The sequence below is a fragment of the Plodia interpunctella genome, chromosome 18 (genome assembly GCF_027563975.2).
Source record: "Plodia interpunctella isolate USDA-ARS_2022_Savannah chromosome 18, ilPloInte3.2, whole genome shotgun sequence".
Classification (NCBI taxonomy): domain Eukaryota; kingdom Metazoa; phylum Arthropoda; class Insecta; order Lepidoptera; family Pyralidae; genus Plodia; species Plodia interpunctella.
The window spans coordinates 8,201,311-8,218,532 of record NC_071311.1 but is presented as its reverse complement, the minus strand read 5'-3'; the positions used below and the strand labels follow the sequence as shown (position 1 = coordinate 8,218,532).

At 35.7% G+C, this 17,222-nt stretch overlaps 2 protein-coding genes across 4 annotated transcripts in view; both read right to left on the bottom strand.

The window, feature by feature from the left end:
* The window catches only part of LOC128677898 (uncharacterized), a 111,318-nt gene that overhangs the window by 92,945 nt on the left and 1,151 nt on the right, over window positions 1-17,222 (bottom strand). The window lies entirely within an intron of this gene.
* Window positions 1,091-9,933, bottom strand: LOC128677746 (RNA polymerase II-associated protein 3-like). Of its 3 annotated transcripts, none has more exons than XM_053758802.1 (10): window positions 9,846-9,933; window positions 9,341-9,454; window positions 8,401-8,520; window positions 7,859-7,986; window positions 7,020-7,230; window positions 5,822-6,034; window positions 4,879-5,065; window positions 4,212-4,360; window positions 3,035-3,230; window positions 1,091-2,077 (listed from the first exon to the last, which is right to left on the bottom strand). In XM_053758802.1, exons 3-10 carry the CDS (start codon window positions 8,494-8,496, stop codon window positions 1,989-1,991), a joined length of 1,269 nt encoding a protein of 422 aa, XP_053614777.1. In that variant the 5' UTR covers window positions 8,497-8,520; window positions 9,341-9,454; window positions 9,846-9,933; the 3' UTR covers window positions 1,091-1,988. The 3 variants fall into 3 exon arrangements, with proteins under 3 accessions (XP_053614777.1, XP_053614776.1, XP_053614779.1); XM_053758801.1 differs by lacking the exon at window positions 9,846-9,933 and adding an exon at window positions 9,671-9,839; XM_053758804.2 differs by lacking the exon at window positions 9,846-9,933 and adding an exon at window positions 9,543-9,564.

The window sequence follows — 17,222 nt, the reverse complement described above, 5'->3', positions numbered from 1 at the left end:
ATAATAGTATTGCACCTTATATTGCACGCATATACCTAATTTTTTGTTGTTTAAAGAAAAGCTCCGTGCGTACGTTCCATAGAATCTTGGCTAGTGCAACCACAGAAATTTAATTTATCTAGTTGTAAATATTGAATGTGAGTGGTGAGCGCAACACGCGCATTTTCCTACAGTGAGGGTGTCATGAGTCACGAGGACGTGTGGAATTAATAGTTACTCCGTAGAAGTACTTACCAAATCCATAGTGGACGTACAGTCAGTCAAGAAAGTAAAGAAAACTGATAATTTTAAACGCAACCTTTTTTTGCCATTTCAACATCAAATAGGATGCTCCAGCGAGATTGGCTGATAAACACCTAATGTTTTTTCATGTCAATATCAAACATTTATTATTATTTTTTTCATGTCAGACTGTAAGCCTCTCTCAATTCCCGCCATTTTCCTCTGCTAGTAATTTTGGCTATCCAGTTTTTTTCGGGGCCCATTCTAAATCCAAGGTATTTTCGCGTGGTGTTATTTTTTAATTTCCCAACCACGACAATGATTTGTAGCAACTCTACACAATATGACGGTACATAAAGAGCGTTATCCACTAGTTTCAAAGCCCAATCGCGCTCTATTGTGTAGGTGGACAGTAATTAAGGTAAAGCCCTTTCATTGTCCCCTTCAATGGTGTACGCGTCCATATACAATATATTGTTTTGAGTTTATAAACATATTTCATTCGTTTCCGCAAAGAATTTTAGATATAAATTGTTTTTTTAATCAATCAGTTTTGACGTGGGTGACGTGGGGAGTTCTCTTATTTTTTTAATTCAATGGATTCAATGCGTGACAAGAAAACCATATCCGTGCAATAAACCGTTGAAGACTTCCCTCGTCGGGAGCCGATCCTGGGTGCACCATCTGATCATGCTTAAAATAATAATGCATCGTAATCCAAACTAAAAGTGTGTACAAAATTTCCGCTCAATCGGTTGAAGATATGTTTCAAAATTGAGTTACATTCCACCCGAACATTCATACTTACATTTGTAATAAAAAGGAGAGGTTTCAAATTATTTACGATTATTAGAAATGATTACACAAATCCGTGGAAAATATTTATTCGAACTTAAAAAAAAACAATCACAGAACTCAACTATACTTGCACCCATGAAAAAAAAAATCGTCACAATAATGACATTTATATAATTACTATTGTATCTACCTAACCATTTAGAAGTTTTGGAACAGGATATTTTGCGTCTTTTTCTAAGTTGTGATATTTATGTTTGCCTTTTTTTAGAGGTCATAGACAAAGCGCCAGCGAAGTAAGTTTGCATAGACTTTAGCAAAGCGGACCTTAGGCTCCGACACTCAATGGCTGAGAAATAAATCGGGAAAACAATCAAATGTGAAAGAGTAACACCAACCCTCGAATTGAACCACTTCATATTTTTCGAAGGACTTCGTGTGAAGTTATTAAGGGATAAAACAGCTGACAGACAACAGTATTCCCAAAGAGGGCAGGCGTGCGCTGGTTGTACAATCAAAGGCGAATCACAGTTTAATAAGATTCATATGGACGGCAAAATAGGCGCCAGCGTTGAGTATGCAGTCGGGGCTGTCCAAAATATTGAAGGGGTGAATTTTCGAGCGTTTTGACCGCCGTTATTACCTTTATTTAAAATTCACCCAATTAGACATGATGATCTGTGTTAATAAATTTTATTTTCCATATTGACTTGCAGGCAGGGGGCACTTCCAATTGCCCCTTGCAATTGCTTGCGTGGAAGCGTTAGGAAATCGACTGTAAGAGCAAGGTAAATAAGTATTTTTTAAAGCGTCTCATCGCCGAATGAAGTCGAAGGGAACACACGAAGATGAGAGAGAGAGAGAGATATATAGAGAATAATAGTAAAAACAAACCAAAGTCCGTGTCCCAAAATGTTCAAACATGGATAATTAGTTGATCTACAATTCGTTAACTAGCCTACCCTACAATATTAAAGTTCGTATTTGTTCTTAAGATCAGCCAATTCATCTTCGGTTGCGTTCTCGACAGTCTTGCAGTGGTGCAATAATTTGGTCAGCACTGGAAAAGAAAACAAATTGTTAATATATTTAATTTTTGAAAATAATAATGACATGAAAAATTCTGGAATCGAGCGGGAATTGAACCCGCGCCCCTGTCTATCCGGGACAGTGCTCTTGACCACTGAGCTATCGAGACCGTGCCAGTTCGGCTGAATTAATTCATCTCTTTACGTCTTACGCCGACGTACAGTATTTTCAATAGAAAGCGTAGTAGGTATTATTAACCAATCAACATACCCCCCTGTTACGAGTCCCAGGGCTTCGCTCCCGTGGGAATTTCGGGATAAAAATACCCTATGTGATATTCCAGGTTATATTCTACCCGTGTATCAAATTTCATAACAATCGCAGTGCAGTACATTTTGCGTGACAGATTAGCAAGCAAACAAACAAACAAACAAACAAACAAACAAACAAACAAACAAACAAACAAACAAACAAACAAACAAACATACATACATACATACACACATCCTCATAAACTTACGCATTTATACAATTAGTAGAATAAGTGAGGCCTACCAATATGCATATTATTATACAGGGTTACTGGTATCAAACACAAAAACTCCTAAAGACTACTTGGGTACATCAAAACAAGCAACTTGTACTACGTTTCGTTTACGTTTACGTTCTACGACTTTTCGTGATTCGTAGTTTTTTTTTCAACACATCATAACTTTGTGTAATAGCCAAGCAAAACAAGACAGTACAGTAGCGTTATGTACCGGAATGGAACATACAGTTAACGTTTTTTAGAAACTAGGTACATCAAAAATAAAAAAGGGATTTATTTATTACGTTTAGACAAAAGTCGTAGAACAAAAGATGTTAGTCACTATGTACCTTATGCACCTTTGGAAGGTTATGCGTTAGAGACCAGTGACCCTGTATATAAAATTCGACGTGAAAAAGTGCCTGTGAAGTTCTAATTTCCGATTATATTTATACTAACATTCTTTATCAGCCCGAGACAGGAACATGGCCAGAGCTGAGAATCTCTTCACGTTACACAATCCTTTCAGGTAAGCTGTTATCCTTTTCTCTTTATATTTCTCAGTGTAGAACGCTAACAAGCGTAGCACATCGGATAGCACGTCGCTTTCCAGGGCGTTGGCGAAAATCGAGGGGATTCTCTCGGGGTCTATGATCTGTGGGCAAAATAATTATCAAGTTATTGAAAATTGTCCAAAAAAAAAAAAAGTATATAATGTGTATAATATACATATATAAAAATGTATATAATTTATGTATGATTTGTCAAAACAAATCATTTTAACAATGCGTAATTTGTATGTGTGCATTTAGTTTTGTATATATTATATACATTTTTTTTTTGGCAATATTCAATAATTTCATTGAAAATATTATCAATTGTTTGTTTATTTATTTATTTAAATTTTGACATTTTCTAATAATGATGTGAATTCGTCCTCTTAATTTTTAATATCTATATGTATAAGACCTAGGTACATTTCAAGGCCGCGGTGAAGTTTGTTGCGCCGCTTCTTCTTCACCTGCGCTTTGGAAGTCGCCGGTAGACTTAGTTTCAGTAATTCTTTTGACGTCAATAAGTGATGTATAAAATCCTATATTTAATAAATAATTTTGAATTTGCTATTATTTACTGCAATGAAAAACCGGTAATGTATACCGAATCCGTCAAATTTTGACAAACTGTTCGACGAGCTTGGAGTGGATTGTGTTCGCGAGGTCTAAGTTCGCGGCGAACCACTAGTACACGTACGATATTGCACCCGTACGAAGCCGGGGCGGATCGATAGTAATAAATAAATGTTTTTGTATTTGAGTATATTGAAATACAAAAAAACCCAGAACTCGAGTGGTTTGCCATTGCCTTCTCCATTTCACACACAAGTTAATAAGAATCAACCAGTGTGTAGGTTTCCTCACGATGTTTTCCTTCACCGGAAGCAAGTGGTGGACGATGAAAACTACTATATATATGTGAGTCAGACTGGTATACAAACTCATAGGGCACGAGTACGATACGAACCTGAGACCTTTCGATCCACAGGCGGGCGTCTTAACCATCACACCACCACCGTTTCAGATTACGAAATCACCGGGACAGAACCCTTGATAATCTTAAACGATTTACAAGAACCTACACTTAAATAATCGCTCCTGGCTTCAGCGTAATCCTTGAGATACTTCCACTGGGACATGAACTGAACGCTGTTGGCCGGCGGCGCCGCGTCCCGCCGGCTCAGCCCGGTCTCCGTCGCGCCGTCTGATTCTGCGCTGGGGTCGCCTTTGCCTGGGATAAAAATAAAACTCACGTTTTATCCATACTTCCATCTTACTATAAATTAATTATCCTAATCATATATCTCAAATATTATATATTAATCCTAATCATCCAACAAATCAACTTGCGATAAAAATACATTTTTTGTCTGTTTGTAACACAATTACTTTCGAACCACTTGTCTAATGGATGATGAAATTTAAAAGGTATGTAGTTTGAAATAAGGAGAACATGGATTACCTTCCATCCCGGAAAAATTAATGATCCCTTGGGAAATTCACGCGATCGAAGCCGCAGGCAAAAACTAGTATTATAAATGCGAAAATCTCTGAGGAAGTAGTGTGTGTATGTTTGTTGCCCTTTCACGCAAAATCTACTGGACGGATTATTATGAAATTTGATTCACAAGTAGAATATAAACCTGTATAACATATATGTCTAATTTCGGGATAAAAATATATATTTATCCCAAAATTGGAAAGCAAAGCCAGTGCAGCTATTTGAATGCTTATGTACTCCAAAGTTACCTTTGTCTCCATTCTGCAGAGCCTCATCTGTCTTGTTAGAGTCGTTATTATTGCTATCGCCCTGCGCCTGACTGTCTTCTATCTCAATGATATTCATCCGAGTGGAAGGTTTGTCTGGAGTGAACGGTGTCTCCGGAGTGGTCTTACCAAGAGGAATTTCTTGGATCTTCACGGACTTTAGGGGTCTCTGTAATAAGGGAACAAGGTATGAGAATTGTTTACAATATGCAATTATAAAGCGTTACTGGTAACTTCCAAAGGCGTGTAAGGTACATAGAGACTAACATCTATTGTTCTTCGACTTTTGTCTAAACGTAATAAATACAAAAAAAAACTTTTTTAAAAAGTTTTATGTATTAAAACACTACATAATGCTACTGTACTGTCTCGGTTGCTCGGCTATTACATAGAGTTAAGATGTGTAGAATCGCAAATTAGATTGTATTTCTTTTTATATGGAAAAAAAAACTATGAATCATGAAAAGTAGTAGAATAAAAGTTGCTTGTTTTGATGTACCCAAGTAGTCTTTAGGAGGTTTTGTGTTTGATACCAGTAACCCTGTACATATTTTAAACAATTCAATTCAATAATAAACAATATAATCTAGGTTAATTTTGTCAACAAGGAAATATCGCTTAGATTAGTAACATGTAAGTAGTAGTTTGCCACATGAGTTTGTATACCAATCTGACTCATGTATAGTAGTTTTCATCGACCACCACTTGCTTCCGGTGAAGAAAGACATCGTGAGGAGACCTGCACACTGGTTGATTATTAACTTGTCTGTGAAATGGAGCAGGCAATGGCAAACCACTCCATTAATAGTGTCAAGAAAGTTATGTGTGTTTCATCCACGACCCTCAGCCATGAGGCAATACGACTAGTAAAGAAAGGTGTTCCTCATCATTATTCCTTCACTTGTCCCAGTTTTCACCACCTTACCTTAGATCGCAAATGTGGAGGTTTCTTCACCGGTTTGATCACAGTGATGGGTTCCCCGTCACCATTCATCCACTTCTCTTGAGCTGAGACATTCTTCACCACCTTCTCCACTTTAGATTCATCGGGCAGCTCGACAATCTTGGCTTGTGAGGGTTTCATTATGGGTTTGGTTTCGACCGTTGGAGTGGTGGATGGAGACGACTTTGACTTGGACTAGAAGTTAAAATATGGGTTTTTTTAATCACACAGATAGAGTTAGTCCCAAAGTAAGTTCGAAACTTGTGTTACGGGATACTAACTCAACGATACTATATTCTATAACAAATACATAATTAGATTATAATCAGCACTCGGATCACAATCATAACCTGTTTTGATATACCTTTTGACTATGTACATTATGTACTTTTATATATTATTAGAAAGAAAAAAAAAAACATTGTAAGAGACAATAATGGTAAGCCGATCTGACATGATAGGGACCAACACTGTTCAAATGAGTTTCTTTCCGCATTTCTTCTCAGCAGTGGTCATTCCGAAATGCCAGTAGTTTGTAGCTTGTGAGAAATAACTATAAATATAAAGATTGACGAGAAAAAGTGCCTGTGAAGGTCTAATTTCTGAATAAATGTTTTTAAAGACCCCAGATTAATGCAAAAAAGATCATTTTCCATGGTAACCTGACCGGGGATTGAACCCGGGACCACCAGTGTGGCATGATGACCATTTCCGGCATGATGAAGCCTATTAGGCCACAGAGGTCGTTTTGTTAGTGAGATAAAAATATAAACAAGTAAATAATTTAATTATTATAGAAGGGACGACAGACGACGAAGTAGATTTCATTAAATTTAAATTTCGCGAATAATACTAATGGAAAAAAGAAAATATTATAATATGAAGTCATTAAAAAATTTTCCAATGAATTATCCTGGTCCATAGAATAAATATACTACAAATTTTAACTAAATGAAATTCAGACTACATATATTTTTTGATATTGAAAACTAAGGTTTTAAAATTTAACAAATAAAAAAAATATTGTTTATTTTATAATTTTTTTCAGTTAACTGTATTTACAAAATGGTACACATAAAAAGGAATCGATATATATATATTTTTATTAATTTTACGAGTAAAGGCACCTAGTCCTGTAAACCCTAAAGCCTGAAAGTACTTGGTTTCCTACACAGCTTACCCCTTTAGTCCCCATCCTGGCCTTGATGGTTTCCAGCTGTTTCCTGGCGGCGTGATTGTTGGGCTCCAGCCGCAGCACGTCGGCGAGGTCGCGCGAGGCGGCGCGCAGCGACCCGAGTCGCTCGCGCGCCGCCGCGCGTCGCTGCAGCGCCTTCACGTAGCGCGCGTCCAGTCGCAGCGCCTCCGTGCAGTCCGACTCCGCTTGGTGCAAGCTTGGGTTGCAAATATGATTTTGCTATTACACTCAACGTCCAGTCGATTCGCAGTGAGACGCAGCTAATAAATCACAATACGTCCCTGTGACGCAACGATAACCACACCAACCACATGTGATTGGTTCGATGCGTCTCGCTTCGAATCGATTCGATAGTGAGAAGTCAATGTATTGACAAACATATTATTAGACGTTATTCTATTTCGAACTAGCTGCGCCCCGGGGTTTCGCTCGTGGGAATTTCAAAATGAAAAATACCATATAGTGTTATTTCAGGTTATATTCTCAGAATGTACCAAATTTCATATCAATCCGCCTAGAAGATTTTGCATGAAAGACTAACATACAAATATTTATGAGCTTGACTGACAGTGCGAACGAGTGACATCACATTCATATTTTGAGTCCACTAAAAACGTTTTCAAACAACAACAACTATCTAGACAAATCCGGACAAATGTAACCAAATGCAATATATGAGATTTTTATACAACTTCCCAGTCCCACACAGAGTGGCCAATTGGGCAGGGCATGTGAAGTGGAACAAAATGTTTAGCTATTTCATAATAATCACTCATTAAAATATTATTTTCATTTTGTGTTTCATAATGCGATCATACACATACCTGTCCTTCTTGAGATAGCACAGCCCCCTATTAGCATAGTATATGGCATCATCTTTGACTAGTTCAATCGCCCGGCTGTAGCACGATATAGCATCATCCCATTTCTCTAATTTTACAAATGCGTTACCCTGAAAAAAATATTTTTAATGACTAATAATGGAATGTGACCGGTACTCAAGCTTAAGAAATAAACTCCTGCTATGCGTTACCCTGAAAAAAATATTTTTAATGACTAATAATGGAATGTGACCGGTACTCAAGCTTAAGAAATAAACTCCTGCGTGATCTCTCTTTGGGCAATGGTGAGACCAACATTATGTTGAACAAACCGTTGTCTCGGGAGGCCAGATATTTGTACATTCTGGAAAGGGGTGATGACGCAAAGGCAGACATAATAATAAATAAAATGGTATTTCCCCATGAGGCTGGCATAGTCGCACCAAGCAACTGAAGCCTCAACAAAAAATAGATAAAAAAAAAACTATAATACTACTAATTAATATTAGTATGATATATGCAATGATGTAAATAAAGTTTGTTACCCTCTCCTTCTCATATTGAGCCTCTTCTCTTAGCTTCTCTTGCTTAGTGTCCCGACTTTTCTTGCTATCAAGAGAAACAGGGCCGATGTCCTCCATGTCTACTTCCTCGCATGCTTTGTCCTGGAATCAAAATTATTCTCACTTGAATAGTTAACATATAATATTTTATAACAGGTACAATAATATGTACCTACATAGAATGAGATACCCTTTTTTATGTGTAGTATACATATAAAAGACAAAATAAATAAACAATACAGACAGACATAATTCACCACGAGGGTACATATGAAAACTATTTAACCCAATAATTAACAGCACAATTGCACCCATAAGGTAGATGTTAAGTACATCATTTTATTTCAAATATCAATACTAAAGAGTATTTCAACTGTTATTTGTTTTAATAGAAGTCACCGACAATGTGTATAATTTGTTCACTGATATTTTACTCACTAGTTCACTCATTTAATTACTGATCATACTGTAATAGTTTTTGCTTATATACTATGACCGGCTACGTGCCTGATGTCAACACTCCTTGGGTATGCTATGTTTAATTTTGCGATGACCGACCACTGTCAGACGTCAACTTCTTCTCGGGAATGCTATTGTTGCATGGAATGTTAGTGCTATTTTCCCTTAGTCACCTTGTACGACATCCAAGAGAGGACATATGTGTGGTCTTCCATGTAAAGAGTGGAGTGTATAGGGAGGAACCACACACCTTTTACTTACTGCTACTAATTATTTAATGCTATAAATAAATAATAATAGCCTCTATTTAGACATATAAACAGTTACTTGGTATTTGTTTTATTTAATTTCACTGCATTTGTATGCGTGTCACTTATTGACTGCTCTGAATATGCTTCATCCAGACAATGGGCTGTTACATTATATACTAACAATAAACTCAATAAAAAAATGAAGTACTCACAACATCAAATTTATCCCAAGACTTATAGTCATATGAAGGGATTCTTTTTTCTGGAGATTTCTTGACCACTGCAGGTTTTTCCTTCTTTTTCTTACTACGGACAGGAGGCAAGTTCTGCGAGCAATAACACAAAAGACATAGGAAAAGTGTAAAATACCTACAATATACTAAAGCAAATAAAAACGCAATACAAAATACATACTTGAGGCAGAGTACAGATAAAGATTGTGTTCTGAACAAATCTTCATGAAACAACATAGGTACTTAAATGAATAAATAGATATAGATGAAATACTAAGGCTGCAGTATGAGTTCAAAATAGGCATAAACCTGCTCAAACTCGCCGTTGATCGCAGCCTCCTTTCGTTTCATCTCGGCCTCCCAATTTTGCAAATCTGTCAAGTATGTTTGCAACGTCTTAGCGTTATCCCGAACATTTCTCTGAATCTCGAAAGCTTTGTCCATTATTAAAAGCAAGCAGAACAAAGGAATATTCTAGTTTTACCTGTTTGATCAATATTGCATTTCGATTTTATGAAATTGTCAAACACTTTTTACGTTGTCATGGCGCCGCCGCTCTATTTAATTTTGACATTGACAGTTTTGTTTCTATTTGACAGCCGACACCCAGGCAGCATCAAAAATTGTATAAGTATGAAAAACTTACAGCTGTAGGTACTTGAACTGTTCAAATAGGTGAAGGTACATGTTCAATATTCCGTTATAATTTCTTGTTCATTTCAATCATAAATATCTCTAAAATACAGCTCCTATAACATTTCGTTAGAGGTTATAGTTTTAATTGCTTTGGTAAGTCAGAAAAAATGTTTGTTAGGCACCCAAACGCAAGACAAAGAAAACTATATGTACGTAGGTAGACGACGAATGACTGTAACGAAGTGAGATGGAGGATTTCCTTACAACCCGGTTTAGTGTATAATGAAAAATATTACTTTTCCTTAATAATTAATCTATTAAACAATTAACATTTTCGAAATGACAGAACGATAATAAAGGACATTAGAAGGGGGCATGTCTACCAATGTGCAGGTTTCCTCCGATGTTTATCTTCACCAGAAACAAGTGATGGTCGATGAAAACTACTAACAAAGTCAAATTGTTATACAAATTCATATGGCACGAGTAGGATTCGAACCTGGGACCTACGATCACAGGCGGACGGTCTTAACCACTGGGCCACCATCGTTTCAACCAGGCAATAATGAGAGGCAATAAAATTATTTGGGAATAAAGTATTAAGTAGTTACCTACACTATTAAAGTGTTTCATCATATTATTCAGTCTTGATTGATGCCGCTGAACTGTAGGGTCAGGATGGGTTGCCGGTTGCGTTGCAAGGTCAACACTCATTGGGCGAATGAAAGTAAAAATAAAAGAGAAAATAAAATTTCGTATTTTAATACAAGGTTTTAACTTGCAATGTAACTATGTCTCGAGTGGAATCTTGTAACTGTAACTCAATTTTGAAGCAGATATCTTCAACCGATTGAGTTGAAATCTTGTACACACGTTTAGTTTGGATGACAATTCATTATTAACATAAGCATGGACAGATGGTGCGCCCAGGAACGGCTCTTGATGAGGGAACTCTTCAACATTTTAATGCACGGGATTTTTTTTTGTCACACATTGAATGCGATAGGGTCTCTCTCTCTCTCTCTGTTAAGTCTAAAAATAGATTTTTGTAAAAAAACTTATTATACCCAATAGTATAGTTCACGGCTGTTATATACTACTTGTGATCTTAGTGATTTAGTGATAATTAACAAATTTCTTAAAAATTCATTTAGCTATGAAAGCATGGATAGTTGGATACGGACTGTGGACACGAATGTAGACAATATGTGTGTATTGAATATCATCGCACAAAACTTCTTAATATTGTAACTGTGCGTATATTTTATTCACATTATACAAGAACCTCCACTTATTTATTTATCCACTCTTTCTCTCACCTGAGCGTCTTACCGGTAGCTTCCTCAGCCGTTGAGCGTCGTAGTTCAGAGTCCGCTTTCCTACTTTTTCGTCTTCACTTCGGCATGTCGGCATCCCTAATTGTTAGACCACTGGCACGAATATCATCCTTGACGACATCAAGCCAGCATTTCTTGTGTTTCTGCCAAGGTCAGCCTAATAAAATCACTTATCCCAACATAATTCGCCTTTATCACGCCACATTACGGGCGTTATATGATGGTAATGAATATCTAATTTGCCTATAATGAGTCTGTGAGAAAATACTTCATCTTTTTCCAAAGTTTGCGTGTATGTAAGACTCTTAAAGGCCTCGGGGAATAAAAACTTAAGACGCCAAAATCGCCACAACAATAGCAACTATTTTATTATTATTATGCGTGCTGTTCCATTTGCAAATAATGCTTTTTAAAAATAATTCCTTTCTGCAATATTATCTAGGTAGGTATATAGTAAAAAAAAAAATTAAATATAATGTATTTTACTAGCTGTAACCCACGGTGTTACCAGCTTAATTATTAACACAGTGGCGCCATCTACATTATATAGTGCCATTTCAAAATCATATTGCACAATTTTGTGGCGATTTATTGAATACATATACCTATCAAATTTCAACTATGTAGACATGACAAAACTATAATAATTCCGTTTTTGCCATTTGGCTACGGAAACCTCATCAAAATCCGTTTGATAGTTTTAATTTCATTTTATTTAAAAGATCTAAGCGTATATCGTAATATAGAGCGAGAAGCGACTTTATTTTATACTATGCAAAGATAATACATTACACAATGAGCAATGGTGCTCATTTTTACATAACTTGTGCTTCTGCGACGCACTCAGTCTGAATTTTTTCAACTTGTTTTAAGGTTCGATTCCATTAATTTTCGGGTCATGGCCTGTGGAAATAATTGGCAGGTTCAAGCTGTTTTTAAACCACACAATAATTTAAACAAGTACAACTGATACCCACAGTTACCCACGTCTCTGCAACAGTAAAGAGAAACAAACCAATATGCTCAGGTGAAGGCGTATATGTTATATTTTGTGTGTAAAATCACACGGATGTAGTCACGAGCGGCCGCTAATTTATTTATATTACTCTAGCTATTTAATAACCGCGGCTTCGCCTGCTTAAATCCCTTCGGGAACGGTTTTTTCTTCGCATTAAAATGGGATAGTTATCTTATGCTAGATAAGAGCTGACGGTTTCCAAACGGATGAACGCACATTTTCCAAATATAGGTAAGAACACTCTCGATTAAATTCTATTCAAAATGAAAAAAATAGATCAAATTCGGTTGAGCCGTTTGGCTGCTACGATACCACAGACACGATAACGGTGAATTTTCGAGCACATAAGACCGCCGTCATTACCGTCCCTCAAAATAAAGAAAAAAAATAAAATCCTATTGATAAAAATTGACTACATCGTTGGCGCAGTGGTAAAGTTCTTGCCACTGAACTGAGAGGTCCCGGGTTCGATCCCTGGTCGGGTCATGATGGAAAATGACCTTTTTCTGATTGGCCCGGGTCTTGGATGTTTATCTATACATGTATATGTTATAAAGTACAGTATCGTTGAGTTAGTATCACATAACACAAGTCTAGAACTTACTTTGGAGCTAGCTCAATGTGTTTAATTTGTCCTAATACAAAAAAAATATATAAAAAAACTATGAAAATCACAAAAATCATCCAACCAGTAATCATTACGTTTTGCGCGAACAAACATAGCCCACTTACCAAACAATTTATTGTATTTATAAATGTAATTACATACCTAGATACCTAGTTTTCATAGAGGGAGAGACGTTTCAGTCCCTACCTTCTTGGCTCTGCCCACATCGTATGGGAAACAGACGTGATACAGACATTTGACAAATAAGTACGTACATAATTATGTCATAAAATGATATCATCATTTCAATATCCGCATATATTTATACAATTTAGAATAAAAACAACTAAACGAGTAATTACTAATAGTATTACCGTTCCAATGATATTTTGGATTCTACATACTTGTTACATTTAAAGCAAATTTTTTTGGGTTCCGTCTAATTATTTTATTTTTTTACAGTGTCGTTTCTTAACAAAGACAGACGACAATCAAGGCTATCACGCAGATTTATACATTACTCTATTATCTGTGGGCTGTTCAAATAAATAGACATAACGATTTGAAAATAAGAAAGTTGAAATCATACATTTAGAACTTGAGGAGAGGAAGAACGATCGGGTTTGTACTCAAATTAAACCAATATCTAAAGCCAAGCCATGTCCTCCGGGTATATTCTCCTTATGGATTTATTTTCACGGTGTTTCACATACTATTGGTGAACGAAATTTGAATCGACATCACTGGACCTCGGAATGAAATTGGTTTTATCAATATCAATAAGAAACCCTAATAAATAGATCCGCATTTAATTGGCACTCATTACTTTATAACATAAAATTGCGATTAAAAATCTTGATACTTTAGCAGTAGGTATCCTTGATTGACGTTGATCAAAATTACGCAATGCTATTATTAGGATGGTTCCAAAGATTAATTTGTGGTGTTCACTGCCTCTCACTTCGAATCAATTTGATGGTGCGAAATGGAATGAAAACTCACACTACGCCTTCTGGCATTTAGTAATTCGTATAATAATCTTAATGCGCAATTGGGCAGGACGCGCTCACAATGAAGGAATTTTTAGAAATAAAAAAAAAGTGTGTTAATTAGATACATTATGAATGAATGTAAAACACAAAACTTCGTTATACCATGAACTGCAGATCTGGACCAAAAGTTCCCAAGATAATTGAAGCTTTGAGACGTGATTCCTATTTTAGTAACAAATTGGTTGGTCCGTGTGTACTTACATCAATGTACTATATAGATAAGTTCGATGCAGTTTTTCCAATATTTTTAGTGAGTTGTGAGAATTTTGAGATAAAATATAGCCTAGAGCAATCTTGGATAATGTACCTTTCTAACGTGAAATAATTTTTGAAATGGGTTCGGTGGTTTCGGAGGTATCCCCCTTCAAACATACAAACTCACAATCGATTACCTCTTTATAATAATAGTAGGTATAAAATAGTTAGATTTACTTAAAATAAAAATTATAAAATTAATAGCTGCGGTAATTAGTACCTGGGGCTTCGCTCCCGTAGGAATTTCGGGATAAAAGGTACCCTATGCGTTATTCCAGATTATATTCTATCCGTCTACCAAATTTCATAACAGTCCAATTTCGGTCCAGTAGATTTTGCGTGAAAGATTAACAAACATTCGTACATACACACATCCTCAAAAACTTTCGCAATATAGTATTAAATCAAAATCAAAATCAAAATCAAATCATTTATTCAGAAATTAGGCCTTCACAGGCACTTTTTCACGTCATAATCTAAATTAAATGATGTTTACCAAAGCTACAAACTACTAGCATTTCGGAACGACCACTGCTGAGAAGAAATGCCGAAAGAAACTCATTCAAACAGTGTTGGTCCCTATTATGCCAGAAGGGCTTACCATTTTTTATATATAAATTTATGTATAATTTTTTATCAGTAATATAACATTAAGTACATAATAAAGTACATGGCCAAAAGGTATACTGAAACATATTATGATTGTGATCAAGTGCTGATGAAAGGAAAATATATATATATACAAAAAAAAAAAACTTTTAATAAAAGATCGAGCTGACCAGTTCCCCCGGCAGCACCCGTTCACGAGTTGACGCGTGAGTCAGCCATCGCGAAGCTCAACCACAATAGAGGGAACCTCCCGACCCGATCCACGATGCCGCTACCCGTTTGACCATTTGAATGTGCATGACATACTCGATCTCCATAATCTAACATAATAGATACCTATGTTACTTTCAGAAATAGTAGGAAGTAGGCTTTATTTGTTAATTTATCGTTGCACCAAGCAACATTGATTTTAACTTTAGCCTGTGCAAAAATACATAAAAGTAGGTACGCCAAAAGACGCCTCTGTGTAAAGGTACGCCGATTAAAATTAACGTCAAAGTTGATTGGTGCAACCCGTGTATACAAAGTATAAATAAGTCTCATATTTATAGACAAATGAGACATGTCTAAATACGAATATGTGATAACATCTTGGCAAGTGGCACCACCGTTTTAACCACAGTTAGAGAAATTAATCACAAGTTCGTTGTCCGGTATTTATTAATTTGCACTTTGGATAAGTATTTTAGTTGACACGTTTGACATATTGTTTTTTCCTCGCCAAGATTCGGAATGCTTGCAATAATATAAAATACAAGATGTTGCCCGGGGCTTCGCTCGCGTGATTTCCCACGGGAGCAGCTGTTTTTCCGGGATGAAAGGTACCCTATGTCCTTCTCCATACTACAAACTACATTTCTGCAAAATCCCAAGAAGATTGGTTGAGTATATGGAGCAAGAAGAAGTAACAAACAAACAAGCTCATTTATAATATAGATAGAATTGAGTTGTAATAAGAAAAGTTTCTACATCCAAGGACACAGCTCTCAATTAGCTTAATTTCGTCGGAAAACAGATCACTCTTGACTTCATACACGTGACCTGTATGTATGTTAATAGCAGTTATGATATTTTATGCACCAGGTCAGGGTTCATTGACATCACCTTGACAGCGCAAACTTCCGCTGAGGTGCTATTTTCGAATCACTCGAAAAAAGGAGCAAAGCGTTGTGACGAAACAGCGTAAAAAGTAAAAAAAAAGGTTATATATTATTATCCATAATATTTTGTAGAATATGCTAAATAATTTTCTTAGTATATATACTAAGCTATATATAGCTTGCGACAGTAAATTTGCCATGGAATTATTTCTGTAGTGAAATATTATACCATTTGTTTTTTTCTTTGAGAAGCTACACGGGGCTAACTAATTAATACTTCTTCTTACATTTTCTATAAATATTATTCTTTGAAGTGTCCGCAAAATTTCCATATACGTCGTCCATATACCTACGTAAGTAAATATCAGTCTAATATTATATTTTATAAGGTATAAATGTAAATAAGAAATAATGATTTCAATTAATTAAATACAGATTATTACCAATATCAAATTAATAAAGATTTTAGCATTCGGTAATATATATTCAAATTTACTTAAGATCTTCTTGAATGCAATAACTAAATGCATCTATAAGATAATTATCGATAATCTAAATTGTATCGTTTATGAATAAATTTATAATTTCGCATACGATACCAGAATAACATCGCTTCTCTGCCCACCCACCTATCAACAAGTAATATATTTTACATCGATGTTTCCATTAATCGAGTCAATTCGTGATCGATTAGAAACGAAACTTCATAAAGGCTACCGATGCATCGACCCTGGACATGACAGTTGTGGGTTCAAATCGATTCACCATATATCACCATTCCGATTATTATAATATTATCATGATGAACTGGTTGGAAGGTTAAGTGTTGTCTTCCTCTCTGGAGGTCATAGATTCAAATTTGTAACATAAGTACTATTTTTAGAGATTTTACATCATAATTCTTAAGGATTTTATATCATAATGATTTATAAAAGCTGCTTAGTGAAAAAAGGACTTTACGTATTCTTTGCCAAGAATCCGGAATGTTTTCTTGTCCTAGTTTTGTTTCGACTTTTTTCATATTATATTTTACTTCTTTTAGTGTGTGTCTGCGAACACTTTGTTCGTTTTCGTCCTATTTTTAATTTTGATAAGTGTTAATAGTGTTAAAAATACTGTTTATTTGAGTTGATAAACGGTGTTTACATTGGCGCATTTTTTGGCGTCTTGTATTTTAAGTAAAGTAGTATTTTTCTGTAAGAGGTTGTGCAATCAGCTTTTTATAATTATGTCGGTTGTGTATATAT